This window comes from Hippocampus bargibanti, linkage group LG05, assembly GCF_051943395.1.
Source record: "Hippocampus bargibanti isolate YZ-2025 linkage group LG05, ASM5194339v1, whole genome shotgun sequence".
Lineage (NCBI taxonomy): Eukaryota > Metazoa > Chordata > Actinopteri > Syngnathiformes > Syngnathidae > Hippocampus > Hippocampus bargibanti.
In genome coordinates, this window is record NC_142738.1 from 18307361 (window position 1) to 18332343 (window position 24983).

The following is a 24983-nucleotide window of genomic DNA, read 5'->3' on the forward strand; positions in this document are numbered from 1 at the left end:
TTTGTGAATAAAGTTATTTTGTATCCTCATTTTGTGCAATTCTGTAATATTGACTGTTAAGATAAATGAGGCATAATGCTGAATGTTGAGCAATGCGATGCAGCCACAATGCTACATATGGTCCTTTGACAGCGATAAAAAAAATAGTGCTCAATGCTGAGAAAAGCGGTTGCTCTTTGTCCTGCGGCAAATAAACATCCTACTTGTTCAATCTGAACAAGAAGGACCAACTCAAGTCTTTATTCTACCAAATACATCGCAAACACGCTGCAGATCTCACCGTAGCGGTCCCAGCCGCAGAATAAAAAAAAATAAAAAATTGGTCTGGCGGTCGTGGTCCTAAGTGCGCGTGGTCATAACTCGCACCAGTCGTAAATCGGATGTTACCTGTATACATATATACATGTATACTAGTTGTTTCGTGGTCAACTGTGTCTGTGGGTTTCAAAGAAGCCATTCAGCCCCCATTCTCCGCATGTAACCCCTCTGACTAGGGTTGCTTGAGTAGTAGCATTCAGAGCCATGTTATCGCATCTCGTCCATCTCCGCTTTGTTCCAGTAGCCCATTTTTCATCGGGGTGCTCTGGTTCCCCAGGACCTGACGCAGACCTTGTTTGGCCGGGTGACGTCTGAGCCGGCATGTCATTCCATTTATTGTCTCTCATCATTTTATGAGGTAGGCATTAGCGTGAAGAGTCTTGCCCAAGGACCCACACTGGATGATGTTTTTGTGCTCATTTTCTCTGCCACAAGTGGGATTCGAACATATACAGTAAAGTCTCGTTATATCGATATCGGATATATCGATAGTCCCGGTTATATCGATACTATTTCTATGCACGCACGGAGAAAATTACATGCAAACAGGGTCGGATATATCGATAGTCCCGGTTATATCGATATTTTTTCGGACTCCCTTGAATATCGATATAACGAGACTTTACTGTATATATATATATATATATATATATATATATATATATATATATATATATATATATATATATATATATATATATATATATTGTGATGTCACGAGAGGCTGTGTCCTGGAGGGGAAATACATCCCCCTAAGATTGCTCCACCCAGAGAGTCTTGGCCCCAGCTGGTGGAAGACAGCAATTCAAACCACACACCTGCGGCTGATCAGGGCTTGATTGGAAAGCAGGGCTCTTAAGGCAGAGAGCCTCTGAGTGTGGAGCTTGGGGAAAGACAAGCTCGATTGCTGTGCTCTGTGGAGAAGTTGATTGCTGCGTGGAACTCATTGCCAGTTGGGACCACACGACTGGACACTGGATTTGAACCTAGCTAAGGTGGCTAGGCTGCATGACGAGGACATCAAGAGGGGTGAGGCCTAGAGACTCTTGTAAAGAACCCCGTCTTCAGTTTTTACCTCAGAAGAGACTTTATTTGGATTTAAGGAGCAGAAGAGACTTTAGTTGGATTTAAGTATCAGAAGAGACTTTATTTTGATAAGTATTGGAAGAGACACTATTCAAACCTTTGTTGCTTGTGAATTCCCCCTGGAACCCTTGATTAAAACCTTTTGTTTGTATCCAAACCTGTCGTCCATTGCACTTCTTGTCCCGTCCCGCTGAGAACTAGCCTCTCATGATATCACTATATATATATATATATATATATATATATATATATATATATATATATATATATATATATATATATATACACAGTAAAGTCTCGTTATATCGGATATATCGATAGTCCCGGTTATATCGATACTATTTCTATGCACGCACTGAGAAAATTACATGCAAACTGGGTCGGATATATCGATAGTCCCGGTTATATCGATATTTTTTCGGACTCCCTTGAATATCGATATAACGAGACTTTACTGTATATATATATATATATATATATATATATATATACACACACAGTAAAGTCTCGTTATATCGATATCGGTTATATCGATAGTACCGCTTATTACGATACTATTTCTATGAACGCAAGGAGAAAATTACATGCGCGCAGGGTCGGATATATCGATAGTCCCGTTTATATCGATATTTTTTCGGACTCCCAAGAATATCGATATAACGAGACTTTACTGTATATATATATTGAATGACCGAGCAAAGATCCTGTGGGACTTCCAGATACAGACTGACAAGATGGTAATGGCCAAGCAACCAGATATCGTGGTCATAGATAAAGGGAAAAGGAAAGCCGTTGTCGTGGATGTAGCGGTCTGTGTTGCGCAGGGATTGGCTAGACTGTGTTTCTTGATTGTGTCTTAGGGAAAGATGATTTTTCGTGTAACTCTCTCAGCTGCTTTTACCTGAGGAGCTCCATAGAGGTAAAGTACAAGACACTCCTTCTCAGGGATAACACACCACATCTTCTGCCAAGGTTTGTTCTTCTCACAGTACTGCAGGAAGCCACACATGATGCTATTGCCAGTGAATTGAGCCGCTTCAATCTGAATGGAAACATAATGTAAACAAGCCGCTCTTCCACAGTTTAATTCATTCACTGCCAGACGATGTGCAAATACATGTACACTCCAGTGCCAGCATTTTTTGTCATTTTCACTCAAATTGTACTAGCCACAGAATAGTTTTAGAAGTACATCATGTTTATATACTCCTAAAACTATTTAATTCAGCGTAAGAAACCTTAGACTCTCTTCATTCATCAGGAAAAAAGAGTTAATTCCTAAGTTAGAGGGTTCTGGAGTGAAATGAGCTTGAAATGAGGGTGGCTGTCCAAAATACAATGACAGACATACATATCGGTTGATATAGCGCTTTAACAACAGTTGAAGCTGTAACAAAGCACCAACATGGAGAAAAGGCAAATGGTGTCCCTTGTGGAAGAGATTCCCAAATACATTCACTGCCATTCACAAATGTATTCGGAAAATATGACGTAAAGCGCCATTCCCGAATTTGTGTGAGTTTTGTTTTTACTTGCAGGTGGTGCCAATAAAGCGCTGGCCAGACCTCTGGCAATGTTTTTTTGTTTTCCACAAGGGGGAAGCATTTCACTTTTTCCATGTTAGCTCTTCGTACCAGCTTCAGCTATTGTTAAAGCCTCTACATCAACCAATATGTATGAAATGCATAGTATTTTAGACAGCCACCCTGAAGGTCATATAACTCCGGACCCATATAATTTAGAAATTAACACTTTTTTTCTGATGAAAGAAGTTGAAGGTTTCTAACGCTGTATTGCATGTTTATGTCATCCTAAAACTCAATATTCTGTGGGCCTTGGAATTCAAGTGACAATGACAAAAACCCTGGCACTCGAGTGGACACATTTTTGCACATCGTTTGGCAGTGAATAAGTTAAGATGCTCCTCTAGATGTTTCTGTGCTCACCTCCAAGATGCCTTTCCTTTTGCCCTCCGCGATAATTTCTCCTGTCAGGATGGAGAAGCAGTCCCTGCACACTTTGTTCACTTTGTTGCCGTCGTACTCCAGAGGAACCTTGTTGTCGGAGCATTTCCAGCACACCACCTGGGGAGGACATGGAAAGACTCACAATAATGGTAGCCACATCCTAAAATGGCAGGCAGATAATGTAAAAATACTAACAATCATATTTCCAAAAGTGAGAATGAACTCTGCGTTAAACGTAAAACATGTGGATGCATGCGGCCGGTTTCAGTCATATGATAGCTTTGAACCTTCAACACTTACATAGCCGCAAGCTCTGCAGTGATGTCTCCGTCGCGTAAGGGCGTTAAAAGATTCTTTACATTTCATACACATTGTCACTTCATTGTCGCGTATCCAGCGAGGCGCTCGCTTTCCCAGCTCGGCATTCTGGAGCACAAAAGCAAAAGCAAAACAAGCAAACACGCACGACAATGATCATTTGTTCCAGAAAGAAGAGCAGACTTGCTCTTTAACACGTGATACTTACAGAGACATCATCCACATCCTTGGATGCATTCTTGAATGATTCGTTTTTTTGTTGGAAGACCTCAATGGTCTCTTGGAATGCCTTGAGGATACAAAAAAAAAAGAACGTGAAGTTGAAGTCTGACTTTCTAAGCCACAGGTGTCAAAGTCAAGGCTCGGGGGGCAAACCTGGCCTGCCACATCATTTTATCCGGCCCGCAAAAACAAATAAAACTTCTATAATGCTTGCTAAAGTCCGAGCCAAAATTTCAAACTGCCGTATGGAAACCACAATAACAGTCATTATTTTTGGTTTCAAATGTGCAAACTAGTTATTCATTCATTTTCGGTCTATATGTAATAGGGGAAGAATAATTCTCAAGCAGGGTTAGGGAACCTTTTTGACTAGGACAGCCATAAAAGTAAAATATTTAGAAATGTTTTTCAGTGAGAGCCCCCCCCCCCTCCACACACACACGCACGCACACACGTAGATGCACGCGCACACAATTTCAACAGAATGTCACAATATATTATTTACAATAACTTTTCACCCTTAATATGAATAGTTTTTTTTGTTCCTCATGATTGGTAATAAATCCAGCCAAACGATCGGAATGAAAGTCAACTTGCTGGGTCTATAGGTGAAGCTACTGCTAGCTAGCCTGCACACTGCTCATTAGCTTGCACGCTTGCTTGCTGCTGTCCCTCACAGAAGTATAATGATGATAATGTTAGCATGGGGCTTGTCAAAGTGCCACTGATATTCAACTATTTCATCGATGGTATTGTTTCATTGCAAATTGGAATCACGGCAAAAAAAAAATAAAAAAAATCTCTACAAAGGTGAATCCAACAGTCTATTCAACCTGAAGTGTACGATACTTGTCATTTTTTTTTACTGGTCAGGCTAATTTAAAAGGGGGCCTTTACCTGTTTCCTCATCAACAGCCATAGGCCAGTATCCAATCAAAATTGCCCTTTCCGCCAACTGCCAACTGCCGCCCAAACAGGAAATGAACAGTATATACAGATAATATGTATTTAGTTTTATCGGCGAGCCAGATGCAATCATCAAAAGAGCCATATATGGATCGTGAGCCATAGGTTCCCGACACCTGTTTTAAAGGCTTCCCCAAATTCATAACGGCCCTCGAGAGGAAAGCCCGCAGCAAAAAAAATTAGTTTAACATCAAAGGTAGAGGTCAATGAAGGGCTTTATCATATATTTGTCATCATGATGTCACCGCACGTACCTTGATCCATCCCGCCTTGTCCTGCTCGGAGCTGAAAATCAAAATATAGCACTTCAAAACAATAAACTTCCTTCCACTCATCATTGTAGTTTTGCTGTGGTCATAAAAATATGTTTATTTTATTTTGGTTTTTTTGGGGGGGGCGGGGCATTTTTAGGGTTTAAATATGTACAATGCTTATTTAGGATAACATATCATTTTTTAAAAGGGAAATGATAGTGTTTGACATGCAATTACATCATTGTGGAAGCAGTTGCAATTTCTTCTTTTTGTGCGATCAGCGTACAATTCTGCTGGTTCAGCAAAAGATATTTTGAGTTTCGATAGGCAGACAATGCAAGAGCTAGGATTGGAAGTGCACCTGGCTTGTAGCTCTAAAGTCCTCTCTTTTCCTGAAACTTGGAAAGTGTGAGGGTAGTCCTCATTGCTGGTTTCCAGAACTTTCATCCCATCAATGCCAATGCGCGTTCGAACGGTGTACTTGGGTCCTCCCAGGCTGAATTTGGGCACGCAATATAAGAGCATGTTGTTGAACTGGCACGGAAAGAGAAAAAAAAAGTTGACAATTATTACATGAGTCAAATATGTCAAATTTGAAAAATGTATGTAATTTGAGCATAATTCGGAGTTACGTCAGGCTAACCAAGAAGAGGTATCGCTCCATAGCTGAAGTGTTCCTGGCTGCCAGCTTCAAAATGTGACCTTCTTTGATGAACTCGTTAGAGGCATGAACGATGTCCTCCTCCTCACCGAGCATCTCATAAATCTCCATCAATTTTTTGAGATTTTCCTGAATAAAAAAAGGTAAGAGTCCATCTGAGGCATGGCTAGAAACTATGAAAAGGATCATTTTATCATGGGTACTTACAGATTTTCGAATGGCGCTGTTGGAGTGAGTCGCTGCTGTGGCGATGATTTCTAAGGATTCTAGGAGAGTCGAAAGGAAACTGAGATGAAATTTTCTTAACAATGTTGTCTTTTTTTTCCTTCTACAAGAGCGATAATTTAGCATGTTTGAAGTGGTTTGGTATTGCAGCATCCGACATGAAAACTGCATTTCTGTTTCAATGATCACCTTCCTGGATTGTCAGTGGTTGGCTTTGAATTCATTGTACATGCAGTCATTGAGTTTGTCTTCTTACTTTCTGCATCCCGTCTGTCAGGGTCATCCTGAGGAAGTTTCTTCAGGTAGTCTTTGAGAAGCATCTCGTATCGAGGTACTCTCTGCACAGGCTCCAGCATGTGATGCTGAAGTGTCAGGCTACCGCAAACCTCTTGACTCTGCACACACAAAGGAAACATATTTGAACTTCACTGAGCATTTCAGTCCAATGTATTGACCCGAAAGTAAAAGAACTTGTAAGGGACCTGTATCTCCTGAATGATGGACTTGAACTGTGGAGATCGGTCACTCCACTGTTTCAGAAGCTCCATGGCCTTGTCAAAGTTCTTCACATATTCGGCGTACATTTTGAGGAAGGGTGTGAGCTTCTGAAGGATGTCTCCAACGCGAGGTGTGGACTCCCTGCAGGGAGGAAGAAAGATAAAAGAGGATGCACGTTAGCCTGTAGGCCTAAAGCTCGGTTGGCTTTAACATTTATGATTTATGAACATATAGTTTGGTCTATAAAAGACATTACAAAAATCTACTTTGAAGTCAGCAAACTCACCATTCTCCCATTCGTTTCTCTAAATCAGGAAGTAAAAATTGACTGTGAAAAGTGTTGATGGAGGAGATGTTGGAGAAGATGTTTTTGACTACATCTACAGGGAAGGTTCCTTTATTTGCTTCCTCCATGAGCTTGGCACAAAATACCTACAACAGTAAATCAGATTTCATCACATTTCTACTTAGGGGGGCACAGCACGCTTTTTTTTTTTGCAATGCCTGATCTGATGAACGATATAAGACAAAGACATAACATCTCACCTGATCCAACAAGTTGAGTCTCGTAACATAAGCTTTCTCTGTATATAAGAGCTCACTGGCAATTTTATACAGTTTCTGCTCATTTGTCTCCTGAAAAGAACAAGGACAGATGAATAAGCAATTCCACATACAAGTCACGGTGCATCATCAAATTTGGTTACTAAAAGTAGTCGACATTTTAGACTCTCCAAAAGCAGGTTCGAATGTCATGGCACGTGGTGTAATACAAATTCGGAGCATTTGATCGAGGCAAAGACAGACACATTCTGCGCTCTGCAGACGTGGTGAATGTCATCGGATTCTATGCAGAAATGCGACACATAGGACCGAGGTTGCAAGGCTAACATCCGCAAGGGGATATCTTGCATTTTACCACAGACACCAGGAAGTCTATTTCTGTTTCCGCAATATTTGATGCGAATGAGGGAAGTTGCGAGGATGGGCCAGGATAAGACTACCTCCAACCCACAATTGTGCAATAAAAAAAAAGAGAGGCTCCGTTATGGCCAATTCTACCCGTGCAAAATCCAGTAGAATACCAAAATAATGAAAACCCCACCCGTGCGCACAGTTTGTCTGCGCTTTGATTTAGAAATGAAAATAGGTCCCAGCGGAGTCAGACACTTCACATGTAGGGAATATTTTAAACTTATCAGCCTGAAATTTTTATATCGGGTTCCCTTTAGGAATCTCAAATTACACATTCATTTGTATGAAAGACATACTGTTGCAAATTCAAAATGTGAAAAAAAATATACTCAATGAAGATCAACGCAAATTATAATTCAAATATATCACATCACTTCCGAGATACAGAATTGCACGTGGAATTCTCTCAGCATTTGTAGAATCACGTCTCTTATTGATAAACAGGTGAGAGTGGATACAGTTAGGCGGGGATCTTAAAAAGAAATGAAAATGTCAAAGAAAAAAAGCGAAACACAACAGATGGGCATTGTAAATCCGACAGTTATGAATGCAGCCAACAAATGAGGTAAAAAAAAAAAAAAATCTAGACAAAGCATTAACGAGTCAACAATTATCCAAGGATTTATGTATTATCTTTTCAATGTAATATGACCTGTTTTGGTCAATGTTCTTGGTCAATGCCCATTTACAGTATATTCAATGTTGCTAATACTGCGGCAATTTTTTTTGATAAAATATTACCTCGCAGTAAGAGGCATTGCAGACATGCCACAATCATAAACAGATTGTTAAATAAATACTATTGTATTTATAGGGTATATTTTTTTTCCCGACAGTGTCGTGTATTGCACGGTTCTTCGCAGATAAAGTGTTCTGATCAGAAATCGAGTAAAAAGCGGTCAAGCCACTCATTTAACTGAATGGAAGACTCCGTTTCATTGTTCAGACAACGGTGAGGCCAACTGAAGCGCGAGTCTGCAGCTTCTCCTCCTCTGACTGCTGCCATCGACCTGAGTCTGAGATATTTATAATCCCCAGAGTCGACATAAGCTTTAGGCTCCCATGAGCGAATTCAGCTGCTTAAGCATTCGACATCTGTTGGACCTCTGCAAAAAAAGTAGCACCTTGCAGTCGCACTCTTGCACACACACAAGGCTTTGCTAAGATGTGCGGTGCGGTATTAATCAGCATTATAGTCTTTCAGTCATGTTTTTTTTCTTCAGGACGACCACCATGATCGAGGAGATGGAATGGCCTGCTGCAATGTCAGCAACAAAATCCACCTCTCCACAAATATTTACTTCTGAACCTGCTCAGAGTTACTGGGACGCGTGATGCTATCTGGCTAATATCTGGTGAAAGGAAGAACTGATGTGGTCGGTAGTCAATTACTGGCCACTTACAGACAGACATCCTTCCACACTGCCATCACAGCTGTGTGTATCACTACACTAGCAGCAACTTTAAACCAATCTCAGACCTTTTAATCTATTTGGCATAATTCAGATAGATCAATTTGGAGAACTGCAATCTCTGGTTGAGGGTTCCTCCAAGGTCAAAAAAGGGTCAACAGCATCATAAAATTCCTATGGAGTCCTCATCAGAATCATTTAGCTAATGAATGAAATTCTGAAGTCTTGTGATAAATGACCTTACATTTACATGCGTGACGGTACCAAAGTAACTCTTAAAATGCTCACGCTAGGTGGGCACTGTAGTTTTTAGTTTCTTTACCAAAGCTTTGGAGGCTAAGCTCACTTTCTTTATTCCCCTTAAATGAAAATGACAACCAAAAGCTTTCTTTCCACTGATTGTAGTGGAAGCTCATCATGGCTTTGCTTTGTTCGCCAGAGGGCAGAAATAAGGGCAGCAAGTGTAGGGGGTTAGAAACGACCTCTGTTATTGTATGTTAGTCGATTAGACTACCAAGTCAGGAGAGGGCGCTACGCGCCTGTGAATGGAACAGAGGAAGGCGATGTAGGCTCAGCTCACGCATGCGCAGTTGTCATAAATGCCGTTGTGTGAAGCTGATTAACACGGTTGTCTCGTGTCGTCTTTCCTCGTCGTTCACAGGTATTCAAAATAATAAGTGTTAGACATTCTCAAGATGTTAAAGTAATTGGGGACTTATTGGGCGATGCTAGATATGAAACCTTGTTTGTGGCTTTGATGAATATTTTGTGGCTTTGATGAATTTGGATTTTTGGATGTCAATTGTAGTTCCCAGTACAACACACACGAGCGGGCAGACGTGCATAAGCATGTGCGAATGTGGAGGATATATACAATGTATAGATGTTGAATGTATAGATCTACACATGAATGTATTCTGATATTGAAATTGCTGAATTGATGTTTTGATGAGTGGTCATAAATGCCGTTGTGTGAAGCTGATTAACACGGTTGTCTCGTGTCGTCTTTCCTCGTCGTTCACAGTGCTACCTGCCTGTGACGCGTTTGAACAGACTCAGGTACCCCCTAGGCCTGAGGCCGGTTACACAAGCATCCTATGTCATGAACACAAAATGCATTGCGCACGCAAAAACATTGTGCCGTACAAACAAATAAAGTTTTGACAACATGTATTAAATGGGACAATCATTTTGAGTTTTTTCGAGGAGTATAGGCATTTTTTTCAGTTTGGCGGATTTCCGCCAAACAGTTTGGCAGTTTCCGCAACTTGCGCCGCATGAAAATGTGACCTTTGGAGGAATTAGCCTGTGAATTTGGACACACGGTCAATCACAGAGTGATGCGTGGGCAAATGAGTACATTTCCGAATACAGCTCGCAGTGATGACAGCAAAGCAATTCCAGCAGATGAAAAACTATGGATATGTTTCTTTGTGTCTTTATAATGGCTGACCTTCACAAGAATACTGCTTCACATTCAGGCTAAAGGTAGAATCCTCATTGGTTATTGTGTCTTTTGTTCGGGTAAAACCTTGTTAAAGTGTGAGGAAGCCACATGCAAATGAGTCACACTTCATGCTTTTGTTGCCGTGACAACTACAGCATCCTCGTCTTCCATTTCTTGAGCTTCACGAATACCGAACAGTCGAGAGTGAAGTTGTACATGTTTGGGGTGTCCACTGACAGTTGAAGAAGGGGGATCTTGGGTGCAAGTCCCAGCTCTATCATTCCCAGTTTTGGTTTTTGTACAGTAAATCCCCCCCCCTCCAAAATGCAATGTCTACATCGAAGCAACATATCGTTTGAAAAATACATGCATATATGAATGTTTGCAAGCTATTTACAGGTATGTAGGAAAGTGCATCTTCATTAACACCAGGCAATGAATACATAAAACACAAATGACAAGAAACAATAGTTTTGCACGCACCTTCTGCCCTGTGCTCGCCTCTTCTGCATGTTCCTGTTTCAAGTTTGTCCCACCCTCTTCATTTTCATGGGAACTTTGTGAACCAGTCCTGTCCGTGCGTGAATGTGAGTCCTCGGCCCTGCGGTTGGTACGTCCCATATCTCCGTTAACCAGCTCCGTACTGTCTATACTCCCATTTTCGCCATTGCACGCCTTTTTCTCCTCGTCCTTGTCCTGCTCCATCTGCACTAGCACCCCGTTCGCTGTGGGCATGTGAACATCCTGCAGTTTGGATGACACAGAGTCCAGTTCCACTGTGGAGTGGTTCCCTTCAATATTAGCGCCTTCCCTCAGGTTGTCGGAGGTCCGGTGTGCGAGGCTGCAGTGGGATGACTTGCTGCTCTGTTTGAATGGTGAGCTGTCTCTCTTGTTGCCCGTGTTGCTGCAAAACCAAAAGAAGGCAAGTTGGTGAAGACCCTCACAACTCAAACAAAAGATGAATCACCCCAAAAAGGAGGATCGTTCATGAGCTGTCCGTGCAGGCATGTTGATCAGGAAGTGGAAGGGTAAGTGGAGAGCCTGTGCGTGCAAGTTAAAAATAAAACTTGTACTGACTTCCAGACTTCTGTTTGTGAGCTTGGTCTCAGGCACAGGAGGTGGTGTGTGTGTGTGTGTGTGTGTGTGTGTGTGTGTGTGTGTGTCTGTGTATATGTTGAGGTACAGTAATGAGGAGGACAGGAGCAGCTTATTCCCCAGAGACAAAAGTTGTCCTAGTTCTACACACATACCTGTGTTAGGAATTGGGCTGCATGTGGGAAAATTAACATTTGCTCTATAAGCATGAATGGGAAAGCGAAAAAAAAAAAAAAAAAAACCAACAACACACACACACGCACGCACGCACGGTAAACAGCTGTTCTACATCCTGTCTACCCAGCAGCTGTTTCAATATGCGAGCCTCTCAAATCATTGTACTGCTGCACGATAAGCCTTATTTCCTCAAACAAACTACATTAGCACTTTGCATTTATACTTGCCATTTCTTGCTGTCAAGTCACAGTAAAGCTTCAAAATCCATCACAGATATCAACCAAGCAGACAAATGTTACTTTTTGGGGCGGCAGGCGCTCTTGCTCAGCATGTCCGGCAGAAGCAGGAAGCATGTATAAATAGAGGAAGAACGACACACTGGTGCAACGGCTTGTCTCCTCTTGCGCTCAAACATGGAACGTCATCATCCTTTCCTCCCGGGCGAGCAAGGGGTACTGAATATTCCACTTTGTGCACACAATTAGTTTTTTTGTTTCGGATGAAGTAAAGGAAACCATCATAACATGAAATACAGAAGGCGGTTTGAAAAGCAGCCTCGGCATGTCAAAGCCACGGTGGCCATGTGGTCACCTAGAAGCTGTTAAGTTTCATGTGAACCAGATTAGGACATTAGAAGGCTAATTCTGTTCACAGAAGCTGCAGGCTGGTCTCTGGTCGTAGGGCATCTCTTAGCTAATCTCTCCACCAGTTTTTGTGGTCCAGAGTGGAGAAAAAAACATATCTGCTCGCTCAGATTTACCCAATTTCTAGTTTGAAAGGGGGACGCGTAGTAGAATTCTGCTTATTGTTTGGCCCAAAATAAAGGTCAGGCAGAAACCGAGCTAAAGGTGGATTATGCCATCTCTTGCTATGATGTCCTCAAATATATTGTCAGAGTCAGTAGAAAGAACGCAGCGAATCCGACTTTGATCACATCAACAAAAGCGTTCGTAAATAAATTTAAACAAGTCCTTTGCTTGAAAGAAAGTGAGCATACAATGCAGGTGAATATGATAAAATGGCAGATGCGAGTGGTGGCGCTGATGATCCATACCTCTTTGTCCTGGTTTTCATGTCCCGACACTGACTTCTTTCCCACAACTGAATGAGCAGCTGGGTGTGTCCCGGTCTTCTCAAATCTGTTTTCATCCCCTCACCAAAGGCTGACCTGTAAACGTGTGCGCTAATCTCTTTCTCAGTTCTTCTCTGCCGCCTCGTCTCAACAATCAGAGTCAGCCACGGCGCTTGAATTGAAGGACTTCTGCTTTTGGTTCTTGACGTGGCCGCTCAAGGAAATGTTAGGAAAGACTACGTCTTTCCGTTTGTGCCGTTTCAAGCGGCAGCAAGAGTTTAGCTGCGTCATGACATAGATTAAGTAGTCCAATACAGGGATTGTAGCACACGATTGAATCAACCACTGTGTGAAGCAATCTACTCCCAAGTTTACAAAAGCGTGAACATCATGCATCACTTTCCCTCAGCCTCAAAAACACAAACAAATATATGCTGGAATATGCCCATAAAGCAGGCATGACTGAGAAAATAAACTCTTGGGGGGCCGATAATGCTGAACTTGACAGGCGGGTTCACGGGTTCACGAGTTGTTTGATCAACTGTGAAGCCCTTTGAGAATCTTTTGTGATTGAGGGCTGGACAAATAAACTTGTCTTGACATGATCAACTAAAACCCCCAACGATTTCGATGGTAGGGCTACGTATAACTCAACTCAACTTTATTTCGAGCACACTTGAACAACGACAACATCTATGCAGATTACTAGAACTAAAATAATAGCAACACAACAATAAATAACCCAAATCAAATATTCGGTATAAACCAAAATAATCCAAATGTTAGTTAATCAGTAGACTAGTACGATACAATTTGAAACCAGAAGACTGCAACTGGCAATCATGAGATCACAAGATATACTTTTTCTCTGCAGTGTAATGTTTCAGCCCTCCCACTGCCCCTTAATTTGGGGCTCACCAATCCTAAATGACCTCTGCATCGAGGAAATACTCTATCACTATAAACCACTGTAATACATTCAACTCCTGAATGCTATTTACTCCTCTGCAAAGGCATTTCACCAATATCGGAGCAGGAAAGTCAAACAATAGACAGTTGATAAGCAATACAATATCATATGCTCTTTCAGATAAGATATGATTTCTTCTTACATGTGAGGTTATTGGTGGAAAAAAACCCAAAAAAGGATCCGCAACAGTTCAAGTGAAATCCCTTATTCCCCGATAAAGAAAAGAACCATTGGAAGGCTCTACTATTCCTTCATATTTGGAATCATCATTGGCAGAACATAGACCTGGTCTATGCTTGCAGATCCCACAGAGCAGAAGAGAGGAAAAAAGTCTCCTTCCTACCTGTTCTCCTCAAATCGGCTGATGAGGTCTGATACTTTGGAGTGTTTGATTTTCACTCTCTCCCGGTTTGTTGCCCCCCTTCCTCCTCCACCTCCTCCCTCCTCCATCCCTGGTCTAAATTGGGGTTTCTGCTTGTGAGCCAGTGGGGATGACAGCTCTGTCACTGGGCTCTGAAGGTGTGCTGGCTTGGGAGGCACTAAGGACAAAATAAAAAATAAATGATGCTGGATTTTGCTGAGATGCAGATCGGCGCATTTCCTGAGGGGGTAATCCAATGCAATGTGAATTTAGGGCTGAGGGGGGCACTACGGGCTATGTGGCAACTACGTGGGGCCTGGAAGAACCACTGCAGAAAATAAGGCTGCTCCGAGTTTGACTAACGTGTTTGTCAGAGTTCACATGTTTGAAGGCCAAATGGTCAGCATGATTAATAGCTGCATAAGGAGGGCCTTGTGTGTCTTATCCGTGTCGAATGATTAACCGGGGAAAATAAAAGAGGAACAAAGGTCGACGTTCACTAGACTCTGAACATCATTTGATTCCTCTTTTCACCGCTTCCCTTCGCAGGGTGGGACGGGTGCACCGCTAAAGACTGCACATGGTGGCTGATGTATGCGATACGATGGGGTGTGATGGAAATGCAATGATGGATGTTACGACACAAGAAGGTTAGGCCTAAAATGAAGACAATGACTGTCGCTGCATTGTTTATTCAGGATTTTTCTAACCTCTGAAATCAGATCTTCAATGTAACGCGGTGATAAGTCAGCCGTCATTTCATACCTGGTGGTTTGGACTGTGATGGCAGCCTCTTGCCAGAACCTCTTCCATTGACGCCAGTCCAGCTCTTCTCGATGCCGTCACTGCTTGCTCGACTCAGACACGCCTGCACATTGGAGTTACTCGTGTGCCTGCATGACGAACTCCGGCTCAGAGCTGAAGGATATGAGGAAAAAGGAAGCATTCCCGTTCAAATACTTTCTTTCAAATGCACTGAAATCATTTTGTGACATCATGTATCCCGTCACCAGTTTTTGAGACGGCTTAATTGTTCAATCATCGTTAATTTATGCAGTGTGTACACCAAGGATGTGGATTAAGTGATGGTCTATACCACTTTTTTCTGAGCGATACCAGAATGTGTATTCACCAGTGACGTGCGGTGAGGTTCATGGCTGGTGAGGCACTGACGTCATCATAGTCAGATTTACAAACATATTAACTCTACAGAGTAGTTTATTCACCATTTGATTGGCAACAGTTAACGTATTGTTTAAAATTTCATGTCAGCATTCTTTATATACTGTATACAAACTGTAGCATAGAAAAAAATAATTAAAAAAAACGTTTTTATCGTGTTACCTTTAGTCCATGCGCCGCTCCTTCTGAAGAAAGGCATCGATAACTTCTTTGTAGAAGCCTTCCTTATCTTTCTTCAGTTTTAAAAGTCTCTCTGTCTCAACGGAGATCACTGCCAGTGAAGAAAGTCGTCCTTGATCAGTCCCGTTCCTACTGTATGTTTTCAGTGCTGAGAATGACAATCTCGTGTATTTCTACAGCAACAAATTGGGCTGCACCGATCTCCTTTTTAATGTCATTTCTAATGACATCACCAACTGCTTCAATTAAATCGTTCTGTATTCTGTTTCACAGGCTAGAAAATACAGTGGATGTCCCAAAATGACTCGCTAGCGAAAGCATGTAATAGTTCAACATAGTAGCCACGATTAGCGGAGCCTTTACTTTCATCATTTTCACGAAATGCCAGCTGTTGTTTGGCAAGGAAGCAGGTGGCATTGATGATATCTTTTAAAAGCTCCCGCTTCTCCTTTACCTTAGCATTGTCGATGCTGATGTTGAGTCTTCGCTCATTTTTGATGAGGCTCCGTTGTAAATTTTTCAGGTCGCAAGATCCCATTTGAGTCCAGACATTGTCACAAATTGAGAACAGAAGGCAGAAAAAGCAGAAAAGGCGGTTTCTTGCTGGACATCCACACAGCCAGCCTTTTCGTGTGTACCAGTCCGCCTGAAAAGAGCGAGTATTGTGTCCCGTTGTCTGAAGCAAACCTTTTAGCTCCGGTGTTCCTTTAATTATTACCTCCTGCTTCGATTGAAAGTCCAGTTTAGAAAATTCTTTCAATTTAGATATGTAATCCTCCATTCTGAAAGTGAGGCCAAGCAACACGAAAAAATGACTGCAGGGTTGCACTTTACTTGCTAACTGTTTACTGTAGCTTTCTGTCTCTAATGCTATTATTCTGCAGACGTGGAGTAAGAAGTATCTCTGGAATCACAAGCGCCCCCTGCCTGTCATGAGGCGGGAGAACTGTGTGCCTCACCTACGCACAGCGTTTTGATAAAAATAAAACAAAATAAACACTGTAGTGCAGTGTTTATAATGTACAATGACTCTACATTATATACACCAGCTAAACTGTAGAAATTTAGTTCATATACTAAACGTGTTTGAACGCTTTAATAGCGATATGCAGAAGGACAGCAATGCGGTCTCACTGCAGAGCAAGCCAGCACAGTAAGCATAGTGATTGCGCAATCAATGGTGAGGCTCAGCCGGCTGCTGCCTCACCGCTCGTCTCTACTTAGTATTTGAACGGTAAATGTGAAAATTCAGCGATTTTGAAAAAAAATCCTAAAACGGTGAAGTTAAATGGACAAGAACTTTAAAGTACAAATCACTAAATACATATAACTGTTTAATTTATTTTTTCATTTGATATTTCCATGACAGCTTTCCATGATGACAGGTGAGGCACTGCCTCCCCTGCCTCCACTGACTGCACGTCACTGGTATTCACTCCTTAGTACTCCACAATACCAAGTACCGATGAGAAGGTTTCTTCAGCCGTCATCTGTACAAAAGTGAAGGTTTCGGACGTTTCGCCTCCTATCCAAGAGGCTTCGTCAGCGAACTAAAGTCTGACTGGTCGTATCGGCCCCATTTATATATCCCTAATGTCCAGACATGGTGGCGCCGGACACAGCTATGATAGGTCCGTACTCTCAGGTTGGGAGGGGCGGGGGACCCCTCCCTGTGGCCCCACTGATTGTTCCTACATTCCTGACTAACGATTGGCCTATTACCCCCACTGCCCCCGGTATCACCTCATCAGCATAACGACCCTCATCAGCATTGCGAAAGTTGCCTAACCTGTTTTGCCTAAGCAGGCTATTGTATGAACGATCCAAATTGAACCTCACCCCCCCAGAACGATTTAATGAAGGATTTTGTTGTTTTATAAGAATCGCTTCTTTTACGCCCCTTTCAAACCATCTATGTTCTTTCGCTAAGATTTTAACCTCATTGTCGTCAAATGAGTGGTTGCTAGCTTTTAGGTGCAAATGTACTGCCGATTGAGGCCCACTAGTATTATCCCTGCGATGTTGATAAAGTCTTTTTTTGAGAATTTGTTGAGTCTCCCCAATGTACTGCTCTTTACAATTTTCATTCTTACAATGTATGGAATAAACTACATTACTTTGTTTTTCATTTGGTAGCCTATCTTTTGGATGCACTAATTTTTGCCTTAACGTGTTTATCGGTTTGAAATAAGTAGGAATTTTATGTTGCCAAAGGACTCTTTGTAATTTTTCAGAAACTCCTGCAATGTACGGTACTGCTACTCCTCTCCTTTTTGAATCTTGAGAATTATTGGTTTCGTTCGCTATTCTTTCTTTCTGACATTTGTTGAATGACCACTGAGGGTACCCACAATTAGTGAGTGCTCTCCTGATATGTTTTGACTCCTTTTCTCTACCTTCAGTGCTAGTTGGTATTAGTTTAGCCCTATGCTGGAGGGTTCTGATGACTCCTAGTTTATGTTGTAAAGGGTGGTTAGAGTCAAAAAGTAAGTATTGGTCAGTGTGCGTAGCCTTCCTGAAGACTTCTGTTTTTAGCGCTCTGTCCTCTTTTATAATTACTTTACAATCCAAGAAGGCTAGTTGGTTCTCTTGAATGTCCTCACGAGTAAATTTAATGTTGAAGTCTACAGAGTTGAGGTGATCTGTGAAGGATTGAATTTCTTGTTTCTTAATTATGACAAAAGTATCGTCCACATATCTAAACCAGTGTCTAGGTTTTGTCCCTGGGAAGGATGTGAGGGCCTGTTTCTCCATCTCTTCCATGTAAAGATTAGCCACTATGGGTGAAACTGGTGAGCCCATAGCACAACCATGAATTTGTTTATAAAATTTTTCCCGAAATTGAAAATACGTAGTATTAAGGCAGATTTCTAATAATTGGCAGATGTGATCCGGTTTAAGTTTGGTTCTTTTGATTGTTCCTACATTCCTGACTAACGACTGGCCTATTACCCCCACTGACCCCGGTATCACCTCATCAGCATAACGACCCTCATCAGCATTGCGAGTACATTGGGGAGACTCAACAAATTCTCAAAAAAAGACTTTATCAACATCGCAGGGATAATACTAGTGGGCCTCAATCGGCAGTACATTTGCACCTAAAAGCTAGCAACCACTCATTTGACGACAATGAGGTTAAAATCTTAGCGAAAGAACATAGATGGTTTGAAAGGGGCGTAAAAGAAGCGATTCTTATAAAACAACAAAATCCTTCATTAAATCGTTCTGGGGGGGTGAGGTTCAATTTGGATCGTTCATACAATAGCCTGCTTAGGCAAAACAGGTTAGGCAACTTTCGCAATGCTGATGAGGGTCGTTATGCTGATGAGGTGATACCGGGGGCAGTGGGGGTAATAGGCCAATCGTTAGTCAGGAATGTAGGAACAATCAGTGGGGCCACAGGGAGGGGTCCCCCGCCCCTCCCAACCTGAGAGTAGGGACCTATCATAGCTGTGTCCGGCGCCACCATGTCTGGACATTAGGGATATATAAATGGGGCCGATACGACCAGTCAGACTTTAGTTCGCTGACGAAGCCTCTTGGATAGGAGGCGAAACGTCCGAAACCTTCACTTTTGTACAGATGACGGCTGAAGAAACCTTCTCATCGATGGAACACTCCTGTACGACTGAGAGCTTACACAGACGAATACCAAGTACCATACCATATCACTTATGATCCAATGCGTATCGAATATCATTTCACACAACAGATAATTCCAAACAAACCCGACACATGATGTTTTAGCGTGTCATATGCCCACATTGTACAGCAACCATTAGTGAGGAAATTTTTATTTCTTTTTTTAACTCATTCACTGCAAGACGTCCAAAAATGTGGCCACTCATGTGCCAGGGTTTTTGGACAGAGTAGCAACAGTAGTGCCCTTGATGTATTGCTCCGCGCTCCCTCGCACTGTCATGCACACATATGCACATACACATTCACACACACATCCTTATATGGTACCATTCATGTGCTATGTCGTTGTTTACAAACTGTATTTTTCCATATAAAGTGGACTCTTGAAAGTGGTGTGTGATTACTAAGTAATATCAATATACTAAGGTGTGTGCAGAAATCGGTGAGACTTGCCTAGTTTTTCCTGCTTGGAGAAACACTGTGTGCTGGATTATTTGTGGAAGCTGAATCATAAAGCCTAAAAGCAGCCAGAATACGGACTGTCAAACATACATTATCACATATCATTTAGGTTAGCCCTTTATGACTAAAGCGCCGATATTTGACGTGTAGACGTGAGGTGGAAGACTTCCATCTGTATAAATCTGTGAAACATTGACTTACATTGTGCAAGGGTGTAGTCATCTATTTACAAAATCAAGAGACAGTTTTGACCAGAGTTTAATTAACACTAGATTGCAGATAATTCCAAAGTATGCTTCAGTACAATTTATAGGCATACTAATGCAATGCTGTACATACATTATTTACATGACTGACTAATTATTTTGTAGTCTTAAGGTCCTAAAATGGTGGCTGGCCTCCTCTTTCTTGTGTTACATGAAGGTGTGTCCTGTATTTAGGATGATGGGGGTCTTCAAACTTCTAACTCAGTCTGTCATTTTAAAGACTGAACATTACTCACTGTGCTGTTTGGTATAACATTCAATGTTGTGTACGTATATTGCATCTTGATGGCCAAAATACAAATCCTCCTCTCCGGCAGGTGTCGAATCCAGGCCCAAAGTAAACCCGGCCATAGTTTGTTTTCAGCCACGGGTTTTTCGAATGAACAAGAAGGTAAACACGCTCCTGAGTAGAAGCACCGGTGACAAATAAAAAATTGTGGCAGGGTTTAACTTGCTGTTACTGGATTAGACACCTTTGGCAGCTAGGAGTATTGGAATTTGGAAATATTGTTGGTATCATCATGACAATATTCTTATGAATTTAAAATACCTCTTCCATGTGACATCTGGGCCAATGAAATTAATACAAATCAATTAATCTGGTGTATGAAGCACAACACATGAATAGCAGCCCTACCCCATCCCTTTTCAATTGCTGCTGTGGACTGCAAATTTCCCCATTGTGGGACGAATAAAGGTATTCTGATTCTGATGAAGCCCAGACCTATCTGTCCCAAGCCACTTCTTTCATTTTTTTGTGGAGGGGATACAGAGGCATGTCCATCCAAGCTGGGAAACCTCAACTCTCCAGTGTCTTGGTTTCTTTTTCAGGATCTCCTTCCAGGAATGTGTCCAGAACAACACATCTCGCAGGTCTCAAGGAGGCATTCTAATTAGATGCCCAAGTCACCTTATCTGGCTATCCTTAATGTGGAGGAGTAGCAGGTCAAGTCTGAATTTTTCCTCAATGACCAAAATTCTTGACCCATCTGGAAGGGAGAATCAGGACACCCTGAGGAGTAAACTGTTGCTTGTATCCGGGATTTTGTTCTTTCAACATCATTTGTTCATATGACATTATGGACCACATACAGTATGAAGATAGGAATGTAATTCGACCGATACATTTGCCTTTTGGCTCCTTCTTCACCACAACGGACCAATACAATGTCGGTATCTCATGTTCCATTTTTCCCTCATCTGTGAACAAGATCCCACGATACTTCAATTTCTCCATTTGGGGCAGGAACATATCCCTGAACTGGAGATGGCAGTCCATGCTTTTCCGACCAAGGACCATTTTCTCAGATTTGGAAACGCTGATTTGCATGCCAATCGGTTCACACTTAGTTGACAACCGCTCTGCTGGATAAAGACATCTGTGCCACATCATCTACAAAAATGGTGCCGCGAGAGTGGCTTCCTTTCCAGCAGCTCCTGTATTTTGTTTTTCTACTTCTTTCTTTCCTTTTGTCTTCCTTTCATCAAGGTAAATCCAATCCAAAAGAAGAGACGCTTCACCGAGGCCACCAATTGCACTCTCGAGGATCCTGAGAAAGGTCTATAGCTGGTCCATGATTATCGATTGCATTAAATATGACTCATTATTTTTAGTAAATCAATAATTTACTCAAAAATGACTCACCAAGAAAGTGTAATTGGATAATTTCCCACAGTACACTTCATGACACAACACTGCATTCTAAAATGCTAATCACTATTTAAGGTTTTCTACGTGTATATATATATATATATATATATATATATATATATATATATATATATATATATATATATATATATATATATATATACACAGTAAAGTCTCGTTATATCGATATCGGATATATCGATAGTCCCGGTTATATCGATACTATTTCTATGCACGCACGGAGAAATTTACATACAAACAGGGTCGGATATATCGATAGTCCCGGTTATATCAATATTTTTTCGGACTCCTTTGAATATCGATATAACGAGACTTTACTGTATATATATTGTGATGTCACGAGAGGCTGCGTCCTGGAGGGCAAATACATCCCCCTAAGATGGCTCCACCCAGAGAGAGTCTTGGCCCCACCTGGTGGAAGGCAGCAATTAAACCCACACACCTGCAGCTGATCAGGGCTTGATTGGAAAGCAGGGCTCTTAAGGCAGAGAGCCTCTGAGTGTGGAGCTTGGGGAAAGACAAGCTCGATTGCTGTGCTCTGTGGAGAAGTTGATTGCTGCGTGGAACACATTGCCAGTTGGGACCACACGACCGGACACTGGATTTGAACCTAGCTAAGGTGGCTAGGCTACATAACGAGGACGTCAAGAGGGGTGAGGCCTAGAGACTCTTGTAAAGAACTCCGTCTTCAGTTTTACCTCAGAAGAGACTTTATTTGGATTTAAGTAGCAGAAGAGACTTTATTTGGATTTAAGTATCAGAAGAGACTTTATTTTGATAAGTATTGGAAGAGACACTATTCAAACCTTTGTTGCTTGTGAATTCCCCCTGGAACCCTTGATTAAAACCTTTTGTTTGTATCCAAACCTGTCGTCCATTGCACTTCTTGTCCCGTCCCGCTATATATATATATAGATGATGATGATAAAATAATAAATTTGTGTTTCTTCCTTTTACAAGAAATTACTTTGAATGTTCAATCAATGAATGAATGAATGAATGAAGAATGAATGTCTCTCGGTGTCTTTGTTTTGTCATATTGTCTCTATGCTGTCATATTATTTGTTATTTAGTTTTTTTTTTTGTTCTTTTGGCTTCAAGACGGCGCCGCAAGAGTGGCTGCCTTTCCAGCAGCTCATGTATTTCGTTTTTCTACTTTCATTCCTTTCATCACTTTGCTGCTGTGAAATGTAAATTTCTCCACTGTGAGATTAGTAAAGGCATATCCAATCCAATCCAATCCTTTATAAATATAATTAAGCGCGTGTGTGTGTGTGTGTCTGTGTGTGTATAAACCTCAATGTCATAAAAGCAGTGACTTTGTATTTCCTGCATTCGAATCTATGTCTGAAACGGCAAAAAAAGGATGCAGATTCATATAGTCAGGTACTATTTTTACAAGCTGACCGTAATTAAAGACAACAGCACTTGCAACCGTCTGAGTGGAAACAGCTCCATGCTATGAAATGACCGATCAATTCCAAAGACAGCCTCAGGAATTTGTTTTAGAGTGTGTGCTTGCTGCTTCTTGCCTCCCACGGTCATGTCGAGATCATGAGAAAACTTGCAGAAGAACAATATTTTTTAATATGTAGGATCCCACCCATAGAAAGCACCAGGATGCCGACTGTGTTCCAGAAGCCACTTTTTACCCTCGAGGATGGCAGCGGGTGAGCCTGTCCCAGTCTGGGGGGGTTGTTTTTAGTGTCTCACACGCCAATCTGGTCTGCGGCTGTATGCCACATTAGTAGGAGACGTTTGCCAAAGTCATGGTTTCACGACTGGGCGCTTTTGCAAATGCAGAGATGCGAGAATGTTTAAAACACTTATATGAAACTACATTTTGCAGATTGATAAACAGCTTGGCAAGATATACTAAACCAAAATGATTTTGTTCAATGTACAGCATAATGTTGAATTCCAATTTTAAGACACACGATGTACGTCTAACTGTGTCGAACTATGTGTCTTACTGTGCCATATTAACACATAGTTGTATATAAATTCAGCTTGCTGTGTCATTTCATTGACAGTACATGTACAACTAATGATACTTCACTGAGAGCTTCACCTTAATACTGCCGTTGCTATGTTGGTGTATCTCATTAAAAGCACCGTGGCTTGAGTAACACGGTGCACAGTAAATTAGTAGCAGCCAGACACAGCACCACCTGGCAGAAACATTTGAATTTAACTCTCTGGACCCGACTCGTTAACTTGGTTTTGACAAAAGTGAGGAGCGCCAGGTGGGAAAAGAAGGGCCCACCTGTGTTTTCGGTTCCTCACTGACACACACGTTGAGCCTAGAATGCACGTTGATTTAACGCCACGTCGTCTCGCCACACTCAAGCCACAAGGAATGTCCCATTGTGCTGCTTCTTGATGGCTGAGCGGATTACAGATTCATGCATTTCCGCGTAAAGCAATGAAAACTTCAGAAAACTGTTACATTAGAGATGGTCGAAAAGTGCTAACTGAATAGGGGAATGACTGCAATTGTGTCAGCCAAGTGTTGAACAGGTGCTCTGCCTCAAATACATGTACATCCTGTTCTCCAGATTATGGAGCTCACTCACCCAGGTAGAGCAGAAAAATATGTTCATGTTGTTGTCATGTGTATCCTCGGTCAGGTGCTGTGTGCCCAAAAGTGCACTAAGTTGTGTGAGGTCTTGATTCCAGTCATGCAAGCTGCAGAATGGTGCTCAGTGAGGAGACTCAAACAGGTAAGACTCCTCCCTCCTTCCCCCAAACATGCACGGTATACTTTAGATGACTTTAAAAGAGGCAAACACTGACATTTCATATGCATGCGCACACACACACACACACACACACACACACACACACACACACACACACACACACACACACACACACACACACACACACACACACACACACACACACACACACACACAACCATGCCCGCCCGCACACACACACGCACGCATACACACAGTTTCGGAATCTCAACAAAATGGTATGCATCGTTCTTTGAAATAGTGTGACAAGAGTCTGATACTGTCTGATCATAGTGCGATCTAGTCTCTTATCCCAGGGTCACTGTCTAGAGCGGTGGTCCCCAACCTTTTTTGCACCACGGACCGGTTTAATGTCAGACAATATTTTCACAGACCGGCGGATAAATAAACCAAAATAAAATGATACGACAGGCATGGAAACAGTTTTTTTCTTTCTTTTAAATATAATAAACGTGAATCCATTGTGTATTTTTATACAATTTTATTAGCAGAGTCCTGCGATGAGAAGGTTTCTTCAGCCGTCATCTGTACAAAAGTGAAGGTTTCGGACGTTTCGCCTCCTATCCAAGAGGCTTCGTCAGCGAACTAAAGTCTGACTGGTCGTATCGGCCCCATTTATATATCCCTAATGTCCAGACATGGTGGCGCCGGACACAGCTATGATAGGTCCCCACTCTCAGGTTGGGGGGGCGGGGGACCCCTCCCTGTGGCCCCACTGATTGTTCCTACATTCCTGACTAACGACTGGCCTATTACCCCCACTGCCCCCGGTATCACCTCATCAGCATAA

General features: G+C 41.9%; 1 protein-coding gene across 14 annotated transcripts in view; it reads right to left on the reverse strand.

Annotated features, from left to right (window-relative positions):
- The window catches only part of fgd4a (FYVE, RhoGEF and PH domain containing 4a), a 64497-nt gene that overhangs the window by 2891 nt on the left and 36623 nt on the right, over window positions 1–24983 (reverse strand). For 8 of the 14 annotated variants that reach the window (XM_088997094.1, XM_088997099.1, XM_088997092.1 and 5 more), the window contains 16 exons: window positions 14790–14942; window positions 14007–14202; window positions 12676–12789; window positions 10833–11253; window positions 7062–7151; window positions 6802–6947; window positions 6500–6656; window positions 6274–6412; window positions 6000–6058; window positions 5775–5921; window positions 5493–5665; window positions 5132–5162; window positions 3898–3978; window positions 3672–3797; window positions 3351–3488; window positions 2306–2446 (listed from right to left, as the gene is read on the reverse strand). In XM_088997094.1, coding sequence (XP_088853220.1) covers window positions 2306–2446; window positions 3351–3488; window positions 3672–3797; window positions 3898–3978; window positions 5132–5162; window positions 5493–5665; window positions 5775–5921; window positions 6000–6058; window positions 6274–6412; window positions 6500–6656; window positions 6802–6947; window positions 7062–7151; window positions 10833–11253; window positions 12676–12789; window positions 14007–14202; window positions 14790–14942 — 2312 coding nt within the window. Of the gene's footprint in view, window positions 1–2305; window positions 2447–3350; window positions 3489–3671; window positions 3798–3897; window positions 3979–5131; window positions 5163–5492; window positions 5666–5774; window positions 5922–5999; window positions 6059–6273; window positions 6413–6499; window positions 6657–6801; window positions 6948–7061; window positions 7152–10832; window positions 11254–12675; window positions 13981–14006; window positions 14203–14789; window positions 14943–15368; window positions 15478–24983 lie in introns of those variants that run through there. The other 6 variants (XM_088997103.1, XM_088997096.1, XM_088997100.1 and 3 more) reach the window with 4 other exon arrangements.